This window comes from Giraffa tippelskirchi, chromosome 6 (assembly GCF_054371585.1).
Source record: "Giraffa tippelskirchi isolate mGirTip1 chromosome 6, T2T-mGirTip1v1.2.pri, whole genome shotgun sequence".
In the NCBI taxonomy this organism is placed as follows: Eukaryota; Metazoa; Chordata; class Mammalia; order Artiodactyla; family Giraffidae; genus Giraffa; species Giraffa tippelskirchi.
The window spans coordinates 123,721,865-123,738,254 of record NC_137280.1 but is presented as its reverse complement, the minus strand read 5'-3'; the positions used below and the strand labels follow the sequence as shown (position 1 = coordinate 123,738,254).

The 16,390-nt window shown below is 33.9% G+C and overlaps 1 protein-coding gene across 50 annotated transcripts in view; it reads right to left on the bottom strand.

The window, feature by feature from the left end:
* Positions 1-3,865: 3,865 nt before the first annotated feature.
* The window catches only part of MATR3 (matrin 3), a 39,722-nt gene continuing 27,197 nt past the window's right edge, over positions 3,866-16,390 (bottom strand). For 11 of the 50 annotated variants that reach the window (XM_081500855.1, XM_081500885.1, XM_081500852.1 and 8 more), the window contains 13 exons: positions 13,811-13,872; positions 12,711-12,752; positions 12,281-12,393; positions 11,982-12,034; positions 11,422-11,547; positions 10,770-10,895; positions 10,409-10,576; positions 9,503-9,634; positions 8,806-8,849; positions 8,327-8,702; positions 6,617-6,839; positions 6,038-6,159; positions 3,866-4,966 (listed from right to left, as the gene is read on the bottom strand). In XM_081500855.1, the coding sequence (XP_081356981.1) occupies positions 4,916-4,966; positions 6,038-6,159; positions 6,617-6,839; positions 8,327-8,702; positions 8,806-8,849; positions 9,503-9,634; positions 10,409-10,576; positions 10,770-10,895; positions 11,422-11,547; positions 11,982-12,034; positions 12,281-12,393; positions 12,711-12,752; positions 13,811-13,872 (1,638 nt within the window). In that variant the 3' untranslated portion in view covers positions 3,866-4,915. Of the gene's footprint in view, positions 4,967-6,037; positions 6,160-6,616; positions 6,984-8,326; positions 8,703-8,805; positions 8,850-9,502; positions 9,635-10,408; positions 10,577-10,769; positions 10,896-11,421; positions 11,548-11,977; positions 12,035-12,280; positions 12,394-12,710; positions 12,753-13,810; positions 13,873-16,390 lie in introns of all 50 variants that reach the window. The other 39 variants (XM_081500844.1, XM_081500881.1, XM_081500841.1 and 36 more) reach the window with 9 other exon arrangements.

The window sequence follows — 16,390 nt, the reverse complement described above, 5'->3', positions numbered from 1 at the left end:
CTAGTGATAAGACACTGCAATGGAATCATCAGAAGTCCAGTTTTAAAATGCTACAGAAATTCATGTATTGTTCAGGCACCAATAATTATAACTTGAGATGGAAGGTGAAGTAGGATGCAGGAACCAGGAGAGGATGGTTATGAAGGCACAGGATGGTTATGAACAGGCTCTCACTCTTGAGTTTTCATCAAATGTAAAAATGTGTGAATCTTCTGTCTCAAACACTCCATATATAGATGAAATTGGAAAGATGTCAAGATAAGGATCGGAGAAGGCAATGGCATCCCACTCCAGTACTCTTGCCTGGAAAATCCATGGACGGAGGAGCCTGGTAGGCTACAGTCCATGGGGTCGCTAAGAGTCGGACACGACAGAGCGACTTCACTTTCACTTTTCCCTTTCATGCACTGGAGAAGGAAATGGCAACCCACTCCAGTATTCTTGCCTGGAGAATCCCAGGGACAGTGGAGCCTGGTGGGCTGCCGTCTATGGGGTCGCACAGAGTCGGACACGACTGAAGCGACTTAGCAGCAGCAGCAAAGATAAGGATAGTCATAGCTGTTAATAGTCAAAATGGAAAAGCCTATCAAAAGGGAATTGGTTAAATGAATTATGGTATTAACAGAATAAGATGGTATTTTAAAATGGCTAGGATATTTTGTGTATGAAAACAAAAACTGGCCTGACTTATCAGGGTCAAATTTGTAGCAAGTTTTAAGTATAAATAGGCAAAGGTTTTTTCTTTAAAGGGTGATATATACCTACAGATGTGCAAAATTTAAGGGCAGAGGAAATTCCTCTTTTGCAGTGTCAAGCCCTTCCTTGCTGGTTTTGCAGCTTAGCTACTTACGATGAAATGGATTAGAGACACAACTTGTGCTTGTGAGCAGAAGTAGCCACAAATGAGTTAGGTTTTCGCTAGTTTTCATCATCTACTATACTAATGACCATTTAAACTCCAATTCCTTTGCACAGGTTTTTATCCCAGAGCAGATTAAATGCACACTCAGAGCATAAACTAGTGTCTTCCTGATACAAGTGGAGGGGGAGGTATACATGTAAAGAACAGACTTGGCAGTTGCGAAGGAAGTAGCTGATGAAAGTGATTTAACAACCTTGTCAAAACTGAGCAAATAGGAATTGGTCCTACTTTTGACAGTCAGGTGCAATGACTGAAATTGGAGTATTCTGTCCTTGTAAAAGGTAGGACATTCCTGCTGCTCTTGGTATACTCCATTTGGATCAGGTAATTAAACCTGCATACAAATGGTGCAATATATAAAGCATAACGACAAGATGGTTCCAAGATCATTAAACCTGTACTTAATGGCTACAATTTTCACTGTAAGTTTATTATTGGCGTGAACACCATTTTTCTCTACTACACATAAAAACTGCCCCCCCTTTCCTCTTAATTTTCATGTTCCCTATTGTACATTTGGCTTTAAAAATCCTTAAAATGTATCGAAATTATAAATCTAAAACCAGGGCCAAAGATAAAGGCTTTAATAAACGTCAATACAGCCTTTGAAAAATTAATCATATATTATCTAACAGTTCTCACGTGGAATTTTCTACAACTTTCACAACAAATATGTGAAATTTTCCCCTAATAATTAGTACCTTAATTGAGCTCTAGCTTCTATCAACTATAGTTAATTCAGCAAATTATATCTGGAGTGAACAGTATCCACTTCCATTTTTCCATTCACTTAAAACTTCAGTAAATTAGCTGCTCATTTTATTAATGTCCCAAGCAAAAGATAAAGGGTTCACCAGGGAAAGCAGTATTGAGGGCTCTGAAATGGGTGTCTCCCAACTTTAAATAATGCTTCATGAGGAATCCCAAATATTCTTTTCCAACATTTCCTTTACCTTTAGTAACAGTAGCAAAACCTTCAAGCAACAGTATCTAAATCAGGCATCTGACCACAAGTCCCTAGCAGTACACTTCAGCTATACATACACCATTCTCTTAAGTGTGGCCTCTATCCTTGACATCACCATCACCTGGGTTAATTTTTGAAAAAAAATTGCAAATTATTAGTATCAACCCTGCACCCAGTAAATCAGAAATTCTAGGAGCAGGGCCCAGTAATGTTTAAATGAAGCTTCCAGGTTAATTCTGATACATGAGAACCACTAGTCTTAAAAGAATTCACAGAAGCATTTTGTTTGTATACCATGTCTCACACCTGACATGCAAAGGACGTGCATCAGATTGGAGAGGCACTTTAACTCCAGCTTAACGAACAGCTCAGCTCAGGGTCCAGGTTGGAGAAGACCTCAAATGCATTACCACCCAACAGTTGATCTTTAGGCTATCCTAGGCCATATTCCATGGAAGCCAATACAGAGGAGCACAGAGCTGCTCACTCCTAGCCTTAGCGTGTAGTGACCCCATGGACTATATATACATCCATGGAATTCTCCAGGCCAGAATACCACAGTGGGTAGAGCTGTTCCCTTCTCCAGGGGATTTTCCCAACCCAGGGATTGAACCCAGGTCTCCCACATTGCTGGCGGATTCTTTACCAGCTGAGCCAGCAGGGAAGCCCAAGAATACTGGAGTGGGTAGCCTATCCCTTCTCCAGTGGATCTTCCTGACCCAGGGATCGAACTGCACTGCAGGTGTATTCTTTACCAGCTGAGCTACCACGGAAGCCCTTTTACCCTAAGAAAAAGGGGTAAGAGAATTCAGAGGCTGGATATAGGCTTTAAAAGTTCCTTATAATCTATACCATATAAAAATCTCTAGAAGCACTTACTTATTTGGTACTCAATAGCCAGAAACTCACATTCCTCATTTACAATTCTAAATAAAATTATTGGGTTGGTAAGATCTTATGGAAAAATCTGAACGAACTTTTTGGTCAACCAAGTGTTTTTAGGATACACGTTACTATAGCTAGCCAACTTAAGCCTTACCAGAGTAATTCTCATAGGCCATATTTATTAGCAATGATAAAATAAAATTGTAAAACAAACATCAAGTTTCCTCCACTCAGGATTAACGTCTATGTTAAACTAAAAACTAAAATAGGGGTGGGAAAATTTTCTATTTTATAGTTGGTTAAGGGAGAAACATTCCTATTAAATAAAGGTTTGTCATAATCTGGGAAATAGCTGTTACAGGTTTATTCATCATTAGCAGTTTATGAGAATTTCTACTTTCCAAACCCTAGCAAATGAAGATATTAAACAATCTTTTCTACACCTTGGTATATCTAACAAACTAGGACCTATGAAAAAAAGTTGACAGACAACAAGGGATTCCATTGTACACAAAATGCTTTGTCTAGCTACTGTTAGTTAACAGTTGGAATTAAAAGTTGGTAATTAGTAAAGGCCAAAATTAAACTGAAGTAAACTGGTAAGGATTTTTTGTGCATGTTACATTAAAGTGTCCTTTTCCCCTCAGTGGTAGATCATAAAATTTCTTCCATTTGATACATCCTTTAATAGATCTAAGTGGTTCAAAGAGAATCCCTTAAATTTTTTTAAATTAAAAAATTTGCTTGACAATAATCTCTTAAACCAATTATCCCAACATATTTTAAAAGGCTGATAGAATTCTTGTTATTCTATGTTATTTCCAAGTTTATTGTTAACACTTAGACATGTCTAAACACGAGCTTTTGTCGTTTGTCACCCTTAGCATTTTGCACTCCCAAGGTCTGAAAAAACTACAAATAGTCCAATTTTTAGTTATGTAACACGAACAAGAAATCCACCAGCACCAAAAGCTTTAAAACTCAGATTTTAGTAGCAGCTTTTAGAACACTCTAGATTAAAAATGGGATAATTTGTTAAAGCATGCAAGAAAGTGTAACAGTAAATAAAAACCACAACTGTGACAAATATATTGGTTAACACCTCAAACATGTATAACCAATGAACATGGCCTAGGTTTTTGTTTTTTATTGGTACTCACTTAAGAAACTTGAATCCACAGATATAAGCAGTATATAACCAGAAAGTTACAAGTAAACACAGATTATACATGCAAATTTCTGTTCACAAAGGTCACATATGCAAGTATATGAATTAGAAGCGTGCGTCTAAGATTATGGCCAAACTGTTTTTAAAATGCAGAAATGTAAAATTACATCTTGAAAATACAAAGAGATGGTCTACACACTTCAAAAATCAAATGTTGCTTATACCAGATGATGTATGACAGCTACAGGATTCAAGTGACAAGCAATAAGATCTCAAGAAATTAATACTGGTCAAAGAGAAGGGAATATTTTTACATTTCACTGAAAATACATTGACTTCTAGAATACGAAATCTAGCAGGAACTTAGGGAAAAAAATTACAAAATCTAAAGCCAATTATGTAATTTCTTATTACCTAAACAACAACATGACATTGAAAGAAAACTGCACCTGCATTTTAATTACCAATCTCACATTAGTGAAGTTCTCCAAAAATGAAACAAAACCAAAAATGCTTCAAACTCTAAATGAAAAGTCTGCAAGGCTCAGATTAAAATGTGGAATGTTTCAGATGAAAGTAATAAAAATACAATTGGTTTTGTTCTTTATTGAATGGAACCAAAAGTTTTGACATATCTTTGAAGCTTGAACTACTAAATTTCATTTCTCTGAATGCTTCTGCATATCTTTCTTAGTGGTGCAAGTGTCTTTAGCATACGAAGTCAGTCTCTACAAAGTATTTCTGTCTGTTACCATTTTGATAAAACAAAAACAATTCTTCATTAACTTAACCGTATATGTATTTTTGCTATAACACTTAACACATGAACAGACATCTATTATCTATTATTTTCCACTAGAACAAAAGAGTACAATAGTTTTCTTCTAACTATCAGTATTGTATTTAAAAAAGGTTAACATTTAAAAACAAAGAACCATTATTTTCTTTGAAATCATTAAGCTTCTTGCACATCTCAAACTTCCTTCTTCTGCCTGCGTTCCTCTGCCAATTTATTCAGAAATTTCTGAAAAGAAAAGAACAAGTTACAAGGATTAAGTCATCTTAGTGAAACATACCAAATGGATTAACTACAAAACAAAACAGTCTATTGAAGTTTAGGGACCTGAGTCTAATTTAACTATATAACCTTGTCAATATTTTTAAGATCCAGTTATTATCAAGCAGGTATAAAACTAAACTGGACACCACAGTAAGGCATGGGAAAAGAAACAGTAAAATATGAAAAAGTTACTTCAATGTGCAATTAAGACTAACTTACAGAGATGAGAAAACAAAGACCAAAATACGCACATAGAATAACTGCTGCTACCCCAAGAACTTAAGATTAGTTAAATAACATGTATTTATTCAATGCCCCTTCTTCTAAGACAAAAGGACAAAATATTATTAAATTGCTGCTACCACTGAAAATAACCACTGTCCTTGATACTCTAGCAGCTTTATATTATAAATCAGTATTATTTTTTTTAACTCCTACTTTCACGTTTTCCCTCATCTATTTCAATACTTGGTCCTTAAGCTACTAACTAAAACACCAAACTTCGAAATATCCAAACAAATTTATTATTCTTTATTATGTTGTGCTTTATTAATTTTTTCCTTTTACCTGTATATCCTTTTGGTCATAAAACTTCACTGAAGTGTCATTATTAATAAAATAATAATTTAAAGTCAATGTAAAAATCATTAAGTATAAAGGGATATGGCACTTTATAAAGTTGAAAAAGGCTCTATAGTATTTCACTTGACTTTCAGGCCTCCAGTATCTTCCAAATTAGAGAAATTACAGTCTAACAATCATTTGAGAATACTCAAATAACTCTTAATTATACAACAGAATTTGTAACGTTTAAATCTATAAATTTAGAAATTACTGAATTATCATTTAGTTAAGAGTGTATTCTAGAAAGAGGTTTAGCAGATGTTTCCAGAGTTCATCAAACTGCTCAAGGCCCATCAATAAAGAATGTTATCAGGATAAAGCGTGCTGGGTCCACAGGTGGTACTGGTCCATAAACTTACGTGACTTGTTAGTTTTCACAAAAGAACTCTCCTCTTTTAGATTCAGCCTTACCTTTAATTTCTGATAATGAGGAAGGCTGCTGCAATGAGTATTCTTTGCAACTTCTTCATTTGTATAAAAGAGTGAACACAGCTTACAGTAAAACCCTGTTTTAGGTATCACATAGTCTATACCTAGAACACAAACATACATTCTTACAAATTCAGTAAACTGAAGGTTTTAATAGTGTTCTCAAATCTTTTTTTCCTGTCAATATAATTTGAATGAGTTAACAGTTGTGACATGTCCAATACAGCCTACACTAAAACAAAGCAAAAACCATGACATTGTTAATAGCTTGTATTTAATTGATGTTTAAGGGCCCACACCTAATTGTTCTCTTAAAAATGTTGAAATAGAATGGTGAACAAAACAAAAAGCAATGTGAAATTCTCAGAAAATTTTATGAGGAGAAAAAAGAACATATTATGGAATGGTAACAAAAAGAGGAAAAAAGAATGCTTCAAGTAAGATTTACAAATTGTTCTGCATAGAACTTCATGTTATCAGAGTTTATGTTAAGACCAATTTTTAAAAATCTAGTAAGAGTTTGGGGAGGGTGAGGGGGAGTAACAAAGCTTTAAATCTCACCAACAGGAACATTGGGTTGATATGGTCCAATTCTATACTCATCTGGGATTGTATAGTCCTCCTTGTTTTCATCACTTTGGCCATCTGCATTTTCACTTGTATCTTTGTTGGGATCATCAGCATTCTCAGCAGATTCAGCACCTGGCTCTGTATTTTCCTCATTTTTAATTCCATTTTCCAACGCTGCTTCATTTTCTTGGTCAAGTTCCTCGATCTTGTCCACCTTAATTTCAACCAAACCATCATCATTTTTGTCACCAGATTTAAATGCCATGCCCGATTTACGAAGTTTCTGAAGTTCCGAATCTTCCTCATCACCAACCTCATCTAGAGTGACAAAACCTTCCATATTCCCTGGGAAACGACGCTGTTAAGAAAGACAAATTTACTCTGCAACAATTATCCTGCAGTATCCCTTCCATTTGCTTTACTTGAAGGGAAAGGGATAGCGTCTTTGCTTTCATTTTCTCAAAAAAAACCTTTTCTTTCTCTCCCCCCAAATTGACTAATCTTAAAAAAGAAAAAAAAAACCTTAGCTTGTTTTAAAACTAAGTAATCCAAGAGCAGAAAATAAATTTGAGGACATTCATACTCTATACTTTGAGACTTATTATGCTGCAAGATAATCAGAGAGCTGATTTCATGAAGTATCAATAAGTCGAATCATGTCCTTCAAAGAAGGTATCTTATGGAGCAATTCTTTTTGTTTATAGAACAGTCTAAAATACCACTGTGGTTTAAAAATCAAGCTCTGGAACATAACTGCTTAGGTTTAATTTTTGGCTCTGCCATTTATAAGCAGTATGACCACAATCTACTGAATCTTAACATGACTCTATTTTCTCATTCATGAAATATGGGTAACAAGCATTGTGGCATAAGGTTATTGTAAGAATCAGTTAATTAGCACACACAAAGAGATTAGGAAAATTGATGGCACATAATAAATGCTCAATAATTATCAGCTCTTAAGAGCACAAACATAGCACTAAATAACTATCATCTATTTTAGCCAGAAAAAGAACCTCAAGGTTAACTTATTTGACCAAGCCATCAAAATCTGGAGGTAAATATTAAGTTTTCTGGTAGTTGAGCATATCTTAGAATGAATGAAAGAGGATTATAACAACCTCATTTCAAGACTCATTTATCTTATGGGGTTCTAAAGGCACTGTAATGCTCTAATCTTTAATGCAGATAGTCAAGTACACCACAGGTCTTCTGATTTACTATTCTTTTATCATGTATATATTTTTATACTACTATTTGCCTTACTTTAATAGGAAAATTCTTTAAGTTCTACCATTTTTGACACAATGTTTTAAGTGTCCTGGGTCAGTTAACCCGGGTCAGGTCAGTTAACTTACTGTAAAATCCATACCCCATGTTTAAAAAAACAAGCTGGACTATATATAAAGGCTGCCTACTACTATTTACACAGTACCACTACCAAACAGAATCATATATAGCTTTAAGTCTTTCTCTTTTGTTACTGAAAAGTTCCCTTTGTGAAATGACATTTTTCTATTGCCGTTTAGTCCTATTCAATCTATGTATTGCAGAGTTTAGATTTCAATTTTTTTAAGTGATTCCTATCTATTTCTTTCTAATATAAGTGACTAATTCTATTAAATGTGACCCTAAGATAAATAATTTGAAACACTTATCTAGTTTTCTGCTGAAACAAGTCAACATAAAACCTTCTTTTACCTTTTTAAGCTTTTTCTTTGCAGCTCCAGAAGCACTGGCATTTGCATCTTTTTTCACAGCTTTGTCTGAAGGTTCTTTTTTCCCATCAGATGCCACATCCCCTAAATTAGCAAGATCTGTTTCATCTCCCACTGAACTGCCACTTTCTAGCAGTGCTGCTGCTTCTTCTTCATCTACAAGTAGCTCATCTTCAGATTCAAGAAGCATGCTAGGCTCTTGTTCTGCCTGGTCATCCTTTGTATCTTTTTCACCATCTTCACCTGACTTCTCTTCCTGTTCTTTACCTTCAGCAGTACTTTCAGTCTTCTGGGAACCATCAGTTTTGGATTTCTTATCACTTGGAGATTCTTTGCCATCTGGAGAGTAAGATCTTTTCCTGAAACCAAAACATACACCTGAATTAATTCTACTGAGTTGGAAAATGAAGGTTTAACATACTAGTGTATACAGAGACACACACACACACACAATGAAATTACCGGGATTTATCTTTCTTGAGTAAGTCAATGCCTCTGTTGGGAATCTAAAAGACAAAAATTTCGCCAGTTACATAAATGTATTAGATTTCGTAGAGTATTTAATTATCCAATTAATAAACAATGATCATCCTTTATATATCAACTAACCTTATTTAAACCACACCTAAGAATGTAAGCTGCCCTAAAGTTATTAGTTCATTACAACCAACATTTCAAGAGCAGTGAATAATAATTTTGTTAACAAAGCTGTTCAAATAAAACCTTAAGTAAAACAGATAAAAATAAAGATGCTTTTACAGACATCAGTTTAAAAACTTCTGTATTAATGAAGACCAGAAAAATAGAAAAGATCACTCTTTCAATAACTAAATCCTATATATGTATTAATTATTTACTTATTTCTGGTCATGCTGGGTCTTTGTTGCTGCGCTCTGGCTTTCTCCAGTTGCAGTGAGTGGGGCTACTCTTCGTTGAGGTGCTTGGACCTCTCACTGTTTCGGAGCGTGGCTAGAGCGCAGCTCAGTAGTTGTGCACAGAAGGGATCTTCCCAGATCAAGGATTGAACCTGTATCCCCCACACCACCAGGGAAGTTCCTAAATCCTATCTTCTTAGCATGTAAAAATGCTCATAAAAATGTCATGGCTTGAAAAGCATGAAAATAAGCTTTATAAAGAACCTGAATCAAACACTACATACCCTGAGTACCAATTTTTTGTATTTTTCAGACAGGTCAACTTTTACACATCTCCCTTGAAACCAAAGGGCCTTTTTCAAACAGTGGTCAACCATTGCCATTGCATCTTCTCTGGTCTCCATCTCAATAAAGGCCTGGGGCAAGGAAAAAAAATTAATTAAAAAGTAAAAGTTTGAAAGGATACGAACTCATGAAGCTACAAAGAGGTTAACAAAGAAAAGATGCTCTACTTACCATTAATTTTAAAAATGAAATATGAGTATGAAATAACTTAATCCATCTATTAATTAAATTCACATAATTTGAAAAGTCTGTAATACCTAGTGTTTATAAAGCTCTTACAATGCTAGTATGATTGTACATGAGTAATATTTTTTGAAGAGCATTTGGCACCGTCAAAGAAAAGAAAGCAAGTATCAGGATCCACAACTTCAATTCTGAAATTGTATCCTTCAGTTATATGCATAAATTCACATGCAACAAAATCCACAGCAGCATTAATGGTACAGCCAAAAAACCAGCATCTCTAATATCCATTAATTAAAGAAATTAAATTCATCAGTTTACTCAATGGAATCATGTGTCAAGTGGAAAGTAACAGTTTAATATAATCCCATTTGAAGTAAAGGGGGAAAGTATACTTATATACACAAAGGAAGATCTTTGGAAGCAAACTCTGGAAAAAATACTAGCCAAACTAGACAAAAAGATCTTTACTTTCCACTTTATTTACTCAATATTCTTGAATATCTATCTACTATGACTTTATGATAAAGAACCAATCCACTTTGGCCACCAAATTACTCCCCCACCCATTCACTAAAAATGAGGATGTTTAAAAAACAAAAACTTAAAAAAAAAAAAACTTTGAGAAATAATCTTTTTCAAAACTTCCACATGTATATTACCTGACTTTTCATTCTCATCAGTATATAATTCTTTATTTTCCCATAAGGCTCAGCAAGCTTGAGGACAGCACTGTCAGAATAGCCAGAATGAGGTAAGTTGCTGAGATGTATCACCCGTCCAAGCTCTTGTTTTTGATCAAACTTCTGGTCTGGCTTCCCCTCAGGTTTCTTTAATACACACAGGAGAAAAAAAAAAAACAGAGAGGAAATCAAATGTTAGTACGTATGCCATTATTATTAGTCGAGATTATCCTAGATATTAGCAACAGTTTTAAATAGCTGTAAGTTAGTTAATAAATATTAAAATGATACACTAAAATGACTGGTGATACAAATCTGGAAAAATATAGAGATTATTTACCTTTATTCTCTTATACTTCTGGGATAAATGAACTCTCACTGGCTTGCCAAATACTAACGCTGGAGTGGTTGTGTAATAATCCACTGCAGCCTGAGCATCTTCTGTGGTTGCCATTTCAATAAATGCCTAAAATTGAAAAAAATATATATTTACATTTCCAAAAAACAATATAATTCCACACTGTCCAAAGTCTTTCCAAAAATATTTAATCATTAAATAGAAAGCATTTTCAAGAACCTGAGAGAAAAAAAAAAAATCTCTAATTTCCTATTTTATTAAAGATCATCTCAGACTTTATTACTTTCATGACACTAACACTATCATTTATTATGCCTACTGAATTTGAAACAATAATTTGGCACCATTTGGGTAAAAGTTTAAAATGTTTTTCCAAATAATTATGCTTATATAGTCCTTACTGTAGTAGTAGTACAATAAAGACAATGTAACTGCTTAAGAATCACAATTTATAAAGTTACTAACAATCTATTAGTACTAGAATTTATTACTGATTAGTTCAACTATTGGCCCTTTCCGTCATTACATTCCACATTGATGATTTAAGCTAACATTCTTTTTTCTAATACAAAATAATGTATTCTCTTTAGGATATACTTTAGTGATGAATAAATACTACACACTTAACTCATACCTCATTAATTTTATTTAAAATAAGATGATTTGAAATAACTCCAAATGGTTCCACCAGTTGTAATAGTTGATATCTCAAGTTTTTCCCTCGCTGGAAATCCATGATGTGAACAACTCGGCTAGTTTCCTATTCGTTAGGAAAAAACCAAGTTAGTAAACAAATTTCTTTAGAAGCAATACGAAACAGTAAAATATTAAATATTTTATAATCTACAGTCAATCAGAACAAATTAAGCAAGTATTTAAAATATGTCACTGAGACAAGCCTCATAGTTTCAGAAAAGAGTGTCTACACTGATATTTAAATCAACTACTGTTACACATAATTAGATGGCAAACTTAACTTTGAATCAAGGTAAAATCTCTAGACTGTGGACATAGGAAAACAAAGTTTTAACTCTTATCAGAGTCACATATAAAAGCTGTTGGTTTTCAAACTAAAGCAATTTTTCTGTAATAAGAACTACAACACAGATTCAATTAGCAAAGATTCAAGTCAAATCACATTTCCCCAAAGAGTTAATAAAATAATACAGTAAAAGCAAGAGCTTTATTACTGACCACTCTGCCTTTCTGCATGTGTCTTGGTCCTTGCAGGTTTCCATTTCCAGCACCTTTACGGGGAAAAAGTATATTTTGTCTTAAACTAAGTATACTTGCCCTATCAGGCTATTTTAATTGAAAAACAGACATCTTTCCAACAGCAAAAGGATATTACAAATATCATATGAGTATCATGTATTCTCATGAAGTGTCATCTTTGAGTTACATTTCAATGACACTTCTTTTGCCTAAAATCACTGCAGTTAATCTTTATGATAAAAGCTCTTAGGAAAAGGTAACATGAATTTTATAATCACCCAGATTTCCTCTTGGTCCAACTGCTGGTCCCCCAAGATGAAATGATGGGGGTGGAGGTCCCAGAATTCCTGGTGCTGGGTTTGTAGATTGCTGCAACATGAATGGATCACCCCTGGGAATGTGAAAACATAAAATACAAAGTATGATCAAGAGATCCATCAAAAATAACTAAAATTTACTGCTAAAACACGCCTTGTGTGACTATGATTCCAATATTTGGGGGCATTTATGCATGAATTAACTATAATAAAAAAATTAAACTTACTACATAAAATAGTTTCTAAAAATTCTTTCACACATGGTGACTTTAAACAAACTCATATTAAATAAAGAAATTAAGAAAATATTGTTTATGAAATGTGAAAAATTTAACCTGAATTCCTTACATTGATCTCCTTTACAAACAACAGCTTAAAAAATTTAACTTACATTGTGTGTCCTGTATCAGTGTCAGGATTCCATTCTGGGTAGCTTTAAAAAGACCAGAAAATTAACTTTAAAATAAAACTGCTCTTTTCACAAAGTAGCCTTGCTTGGCCTTTAAAATAGATTTATTAGTAAAGTTATATGGCAATATAAGTGTTAGAAATATTACAGTTTAAAACATGTCATATAGCTACTTCCAAAGGAAAATTTCAAAATTTCAAATTAATCCAAATGAAGGAGAATTAACTTGCTCTGTACTGCTTAAAAATATTAAGTAATGTATATTGCAATTAAAACAGTCCTTTTTTTTGGGGGGGGTGGGGGTCAGGAAGGGTCACACGACTTGTGGGATCTTAGTTCCCTGACCAGAGATTGAACCCTGCCTGGCCCATGGCACTGAAAAAGTGCATGGAGTCCTAACCACTGAGCCTCCAGGAATTCCCTATATTTGTTAATTCACAAAGAGAAGACGTGCTATATGAGGGACTGGAAATGTGGGTTATATAGGGAAACAAAGATTGACCACATATTTTTTTCCTCCAACATTAAAAACGAAGAGCAGACCTGAGTTCTGGCACTAGACAGAAAGGACAGCCATAAAAATGGCCACCCCAGTGAACAATGGGTTATGTTGTTTAGGTAGGGAGATTCTTTACAAATTTTATTCTAGCAGCTTAAACTGCTAGTCACACATGTCTCAAAAGCAAAAAATACATCCTGAAGGGTTTTGCTTGAAAACTTGTTACTTCTAGTATAACTTCCCCCTTTTCTTCAACAAAAATAAGTGTTTTCTTTATTCTTAGAGCACGTATTATTGTTATTGAAAATGCTCTTATGAATCTCTTCTATGTATCAATGGTTATCTCTAGGTCTCTTAAAAATCCTTTCAATTTTAAATAACAAAGTACCACAATCACTCCATTTAATATTCCATATACAATTCCAGACCTAAACATTGTTTGTAACTGGCATTGCCTGGACACTGTCAACTATTCAGTAATAACAATGTGGATATTACAAGTAAACGATGAATTCCCCGAAACCAATCAATCGCTGTTTCTGACACAGTTAACTGATGCTTTAAAGGTATTTCAAACTCCTACATTTCAAGAAGAAGCTGGCATCGACGACTGTGACTTGCTCCATTGATATGTTGACTCCACTCCTGTAGCAAAGTAAATTAGTAGAATTAACAAAACTAAAACTAAGATTTCTTTCCAACCATTCAAACTCTAGGATGTTAATCTATATGTCTATAAGCAATTATCATAAACTGAACACCTGACCATTCACTAATCACACTTATTTAAAACCATTTCTCTGAATCCTTGTAGCTTCATCCTGCCCTCAAATACGCCATGCACATTCTTGGAAAAACTGGTAACTTGGTTAACAAACTAATAGACCTGACAGGGAAAAGATAGAGTTAATAAAGATGAAGAGTAGTAACTGACTTTGAGATCAGTAGGCATATTAATTTCTGCTGTAGACAAAACTGAAGTTTTATTCACATACTAGAATTGCTTTCACAGAACTGATAAAATATCCATGCTTGTATCACTTTTTAAGAAAACATATACTGTGAGTATGAATAATTAGTTAAAAATAGTATCTTTAATTTCATTGAGCCTTTGAGGTATATTACAAGTGTACTATAGTCACAGAAAGCTACGTTGATTCCACAGGAGTGACTTTTCTAAGAAACACTCCCCAATTTATCAAAAACCTAAGCTCACATTGTATTTCCCAAAATTAGAGAAGTAAATTTCAGGAATGTCCACTTCTAAATTTTAGGGAGGAAAACATTTTATTTCTTCAATATTTGCTTTGTGATTATTTTAAATTTTGAAGGGATTATTTTTTTCTTTATTCAAATAAACTATCCTTTCTTTAAAAATCCACATGTAAATGACTAGCATTTTAAGCAATATAAAAAGAGTCAGGAAAAGTAGGCTTTGCTGCCAGACTGCTTAGGTTCAATTCCCAAGGTACCACTTACTAGATGTGAATCCTTGGTACAAGTTATTTAAAAACACTGTGGTTCAATATCTTTCTAGGGTTTTGTGGAAAGTAAATGAATAATAAAGGTAACCTGTTTATTGGAACATTGCTGGGCACATAAGAAGTGCTAATAATAAAAATACCTTTTAATTAAAAAGGAAGAAAAGCAACTATTATTACACTTCTTATAAAGCTATCCTGTTTCACAATCCCCACTTTACAAGTATTATTGTTTCACAAATCCTCACAAAATAAGGCAACTTTTCCAAGACTCATACTACCTGAAACATTAGAATGTCCTTAAAAGGGAGTCTCACTTAGAGCTGAACTAAAGGAACCAAATTACGAGATACCATTCTGAAGTTTTAAAAAGTTAATTTATAAATGGAATCTAATTTTTAAAAACTTACAACTTGAGCATTTACACACATTTCTTTGCCCTACTAAAATTAATTAAAATTCTGTGAATGAGGTAAAATGGAACATTTCAACAGAATGGTACTTGTAAGAACTTGGGGAGCTATCTTTCAAAGTTAGATTGTCTTTATGGCTAACAGTTATGGAACTGGAAGAGATTTATTTGTCCAGCTGGCTCTATAACCCAATGTTTGGGGTATAAAAACTTTCTATTTGCAAAGCAACAGACCACTGACTTGTTGGAAGCCACTTTAAAAATGGCTGTAATCAAGAGGCACCATAGGCAAAGTTCACAAAATTCAGAAGCGGGATTAAACAAGTATGTTAACCAAGAATTTTCTTAATGAAAACTATTCAGATTTAAAATATCCTTGAGAAACAGTGTGTTCAGAGAGGAGTAAAAGTTACCCTATTAGGCATGCTTCTAATTAATAGGAGATGGTAAAGCTACCTAGTAGACCAGAAATTATTTATATCCAATTCCCCATGATCTTTAAGGGTTCAAACTTTTGAAAGTGTGGCTGGTCTTACAAAGTACTAGAAGGAAAACCAAGATCAAAGAATCAGTTATACCTCCCAAACCCACCCATTACTAATCTGCTCTACCATAATGGGTTTTTTAAAAAATCTGTATCCTTGGATTCTACACTGAGGCAACACTCAGATTAATAAAGAACAAGGATTCACTTTTTGAATTCAGAAGTTCTGCAGGGAAAACTACATTCACCTTAACGTCATTGAGATACCTAAATTATATAAAGAAAGGATAATTTGGAGAAGCACATGTGGAATGGCAAAATGAAGTTAAGAATAACTTAAGGGCGTCTAGAAAACTAAAAGAAAAACATGAACTCAAGTGACAAGACAGCGGAAGGCTGTAGTGGCCAGTTTTCTTTAAGTGAAAGGAATTTTGAGGCAAGTTTGAGGCTGTGCAGAAAAGCAACTTGACGTTCTAAAATGACCTAGAAAGAAATAAAAGCAACATCATCACTAAAAGTTACTTAAAATATCAAAAATAATGACAGATGTTTTCCCTCTAAAAGACTATTCATATTAAGAAGAAGTTTTGATCATGTAAGTTATTTAATGTTACCACTAAGTGAAAAGAACAGATTTTCCAAGTTATGCAGCAATACCAGAGAGCAGGATTAAATGTTTTAAAATTTTTTCATTATCTACTTTCACAAGAATTTTCTCTAAACTCAGTGATTCTATATCAGCTATAAATTAAAAAGATCCCTACCAAAAGTGAGCATTTATTTTTT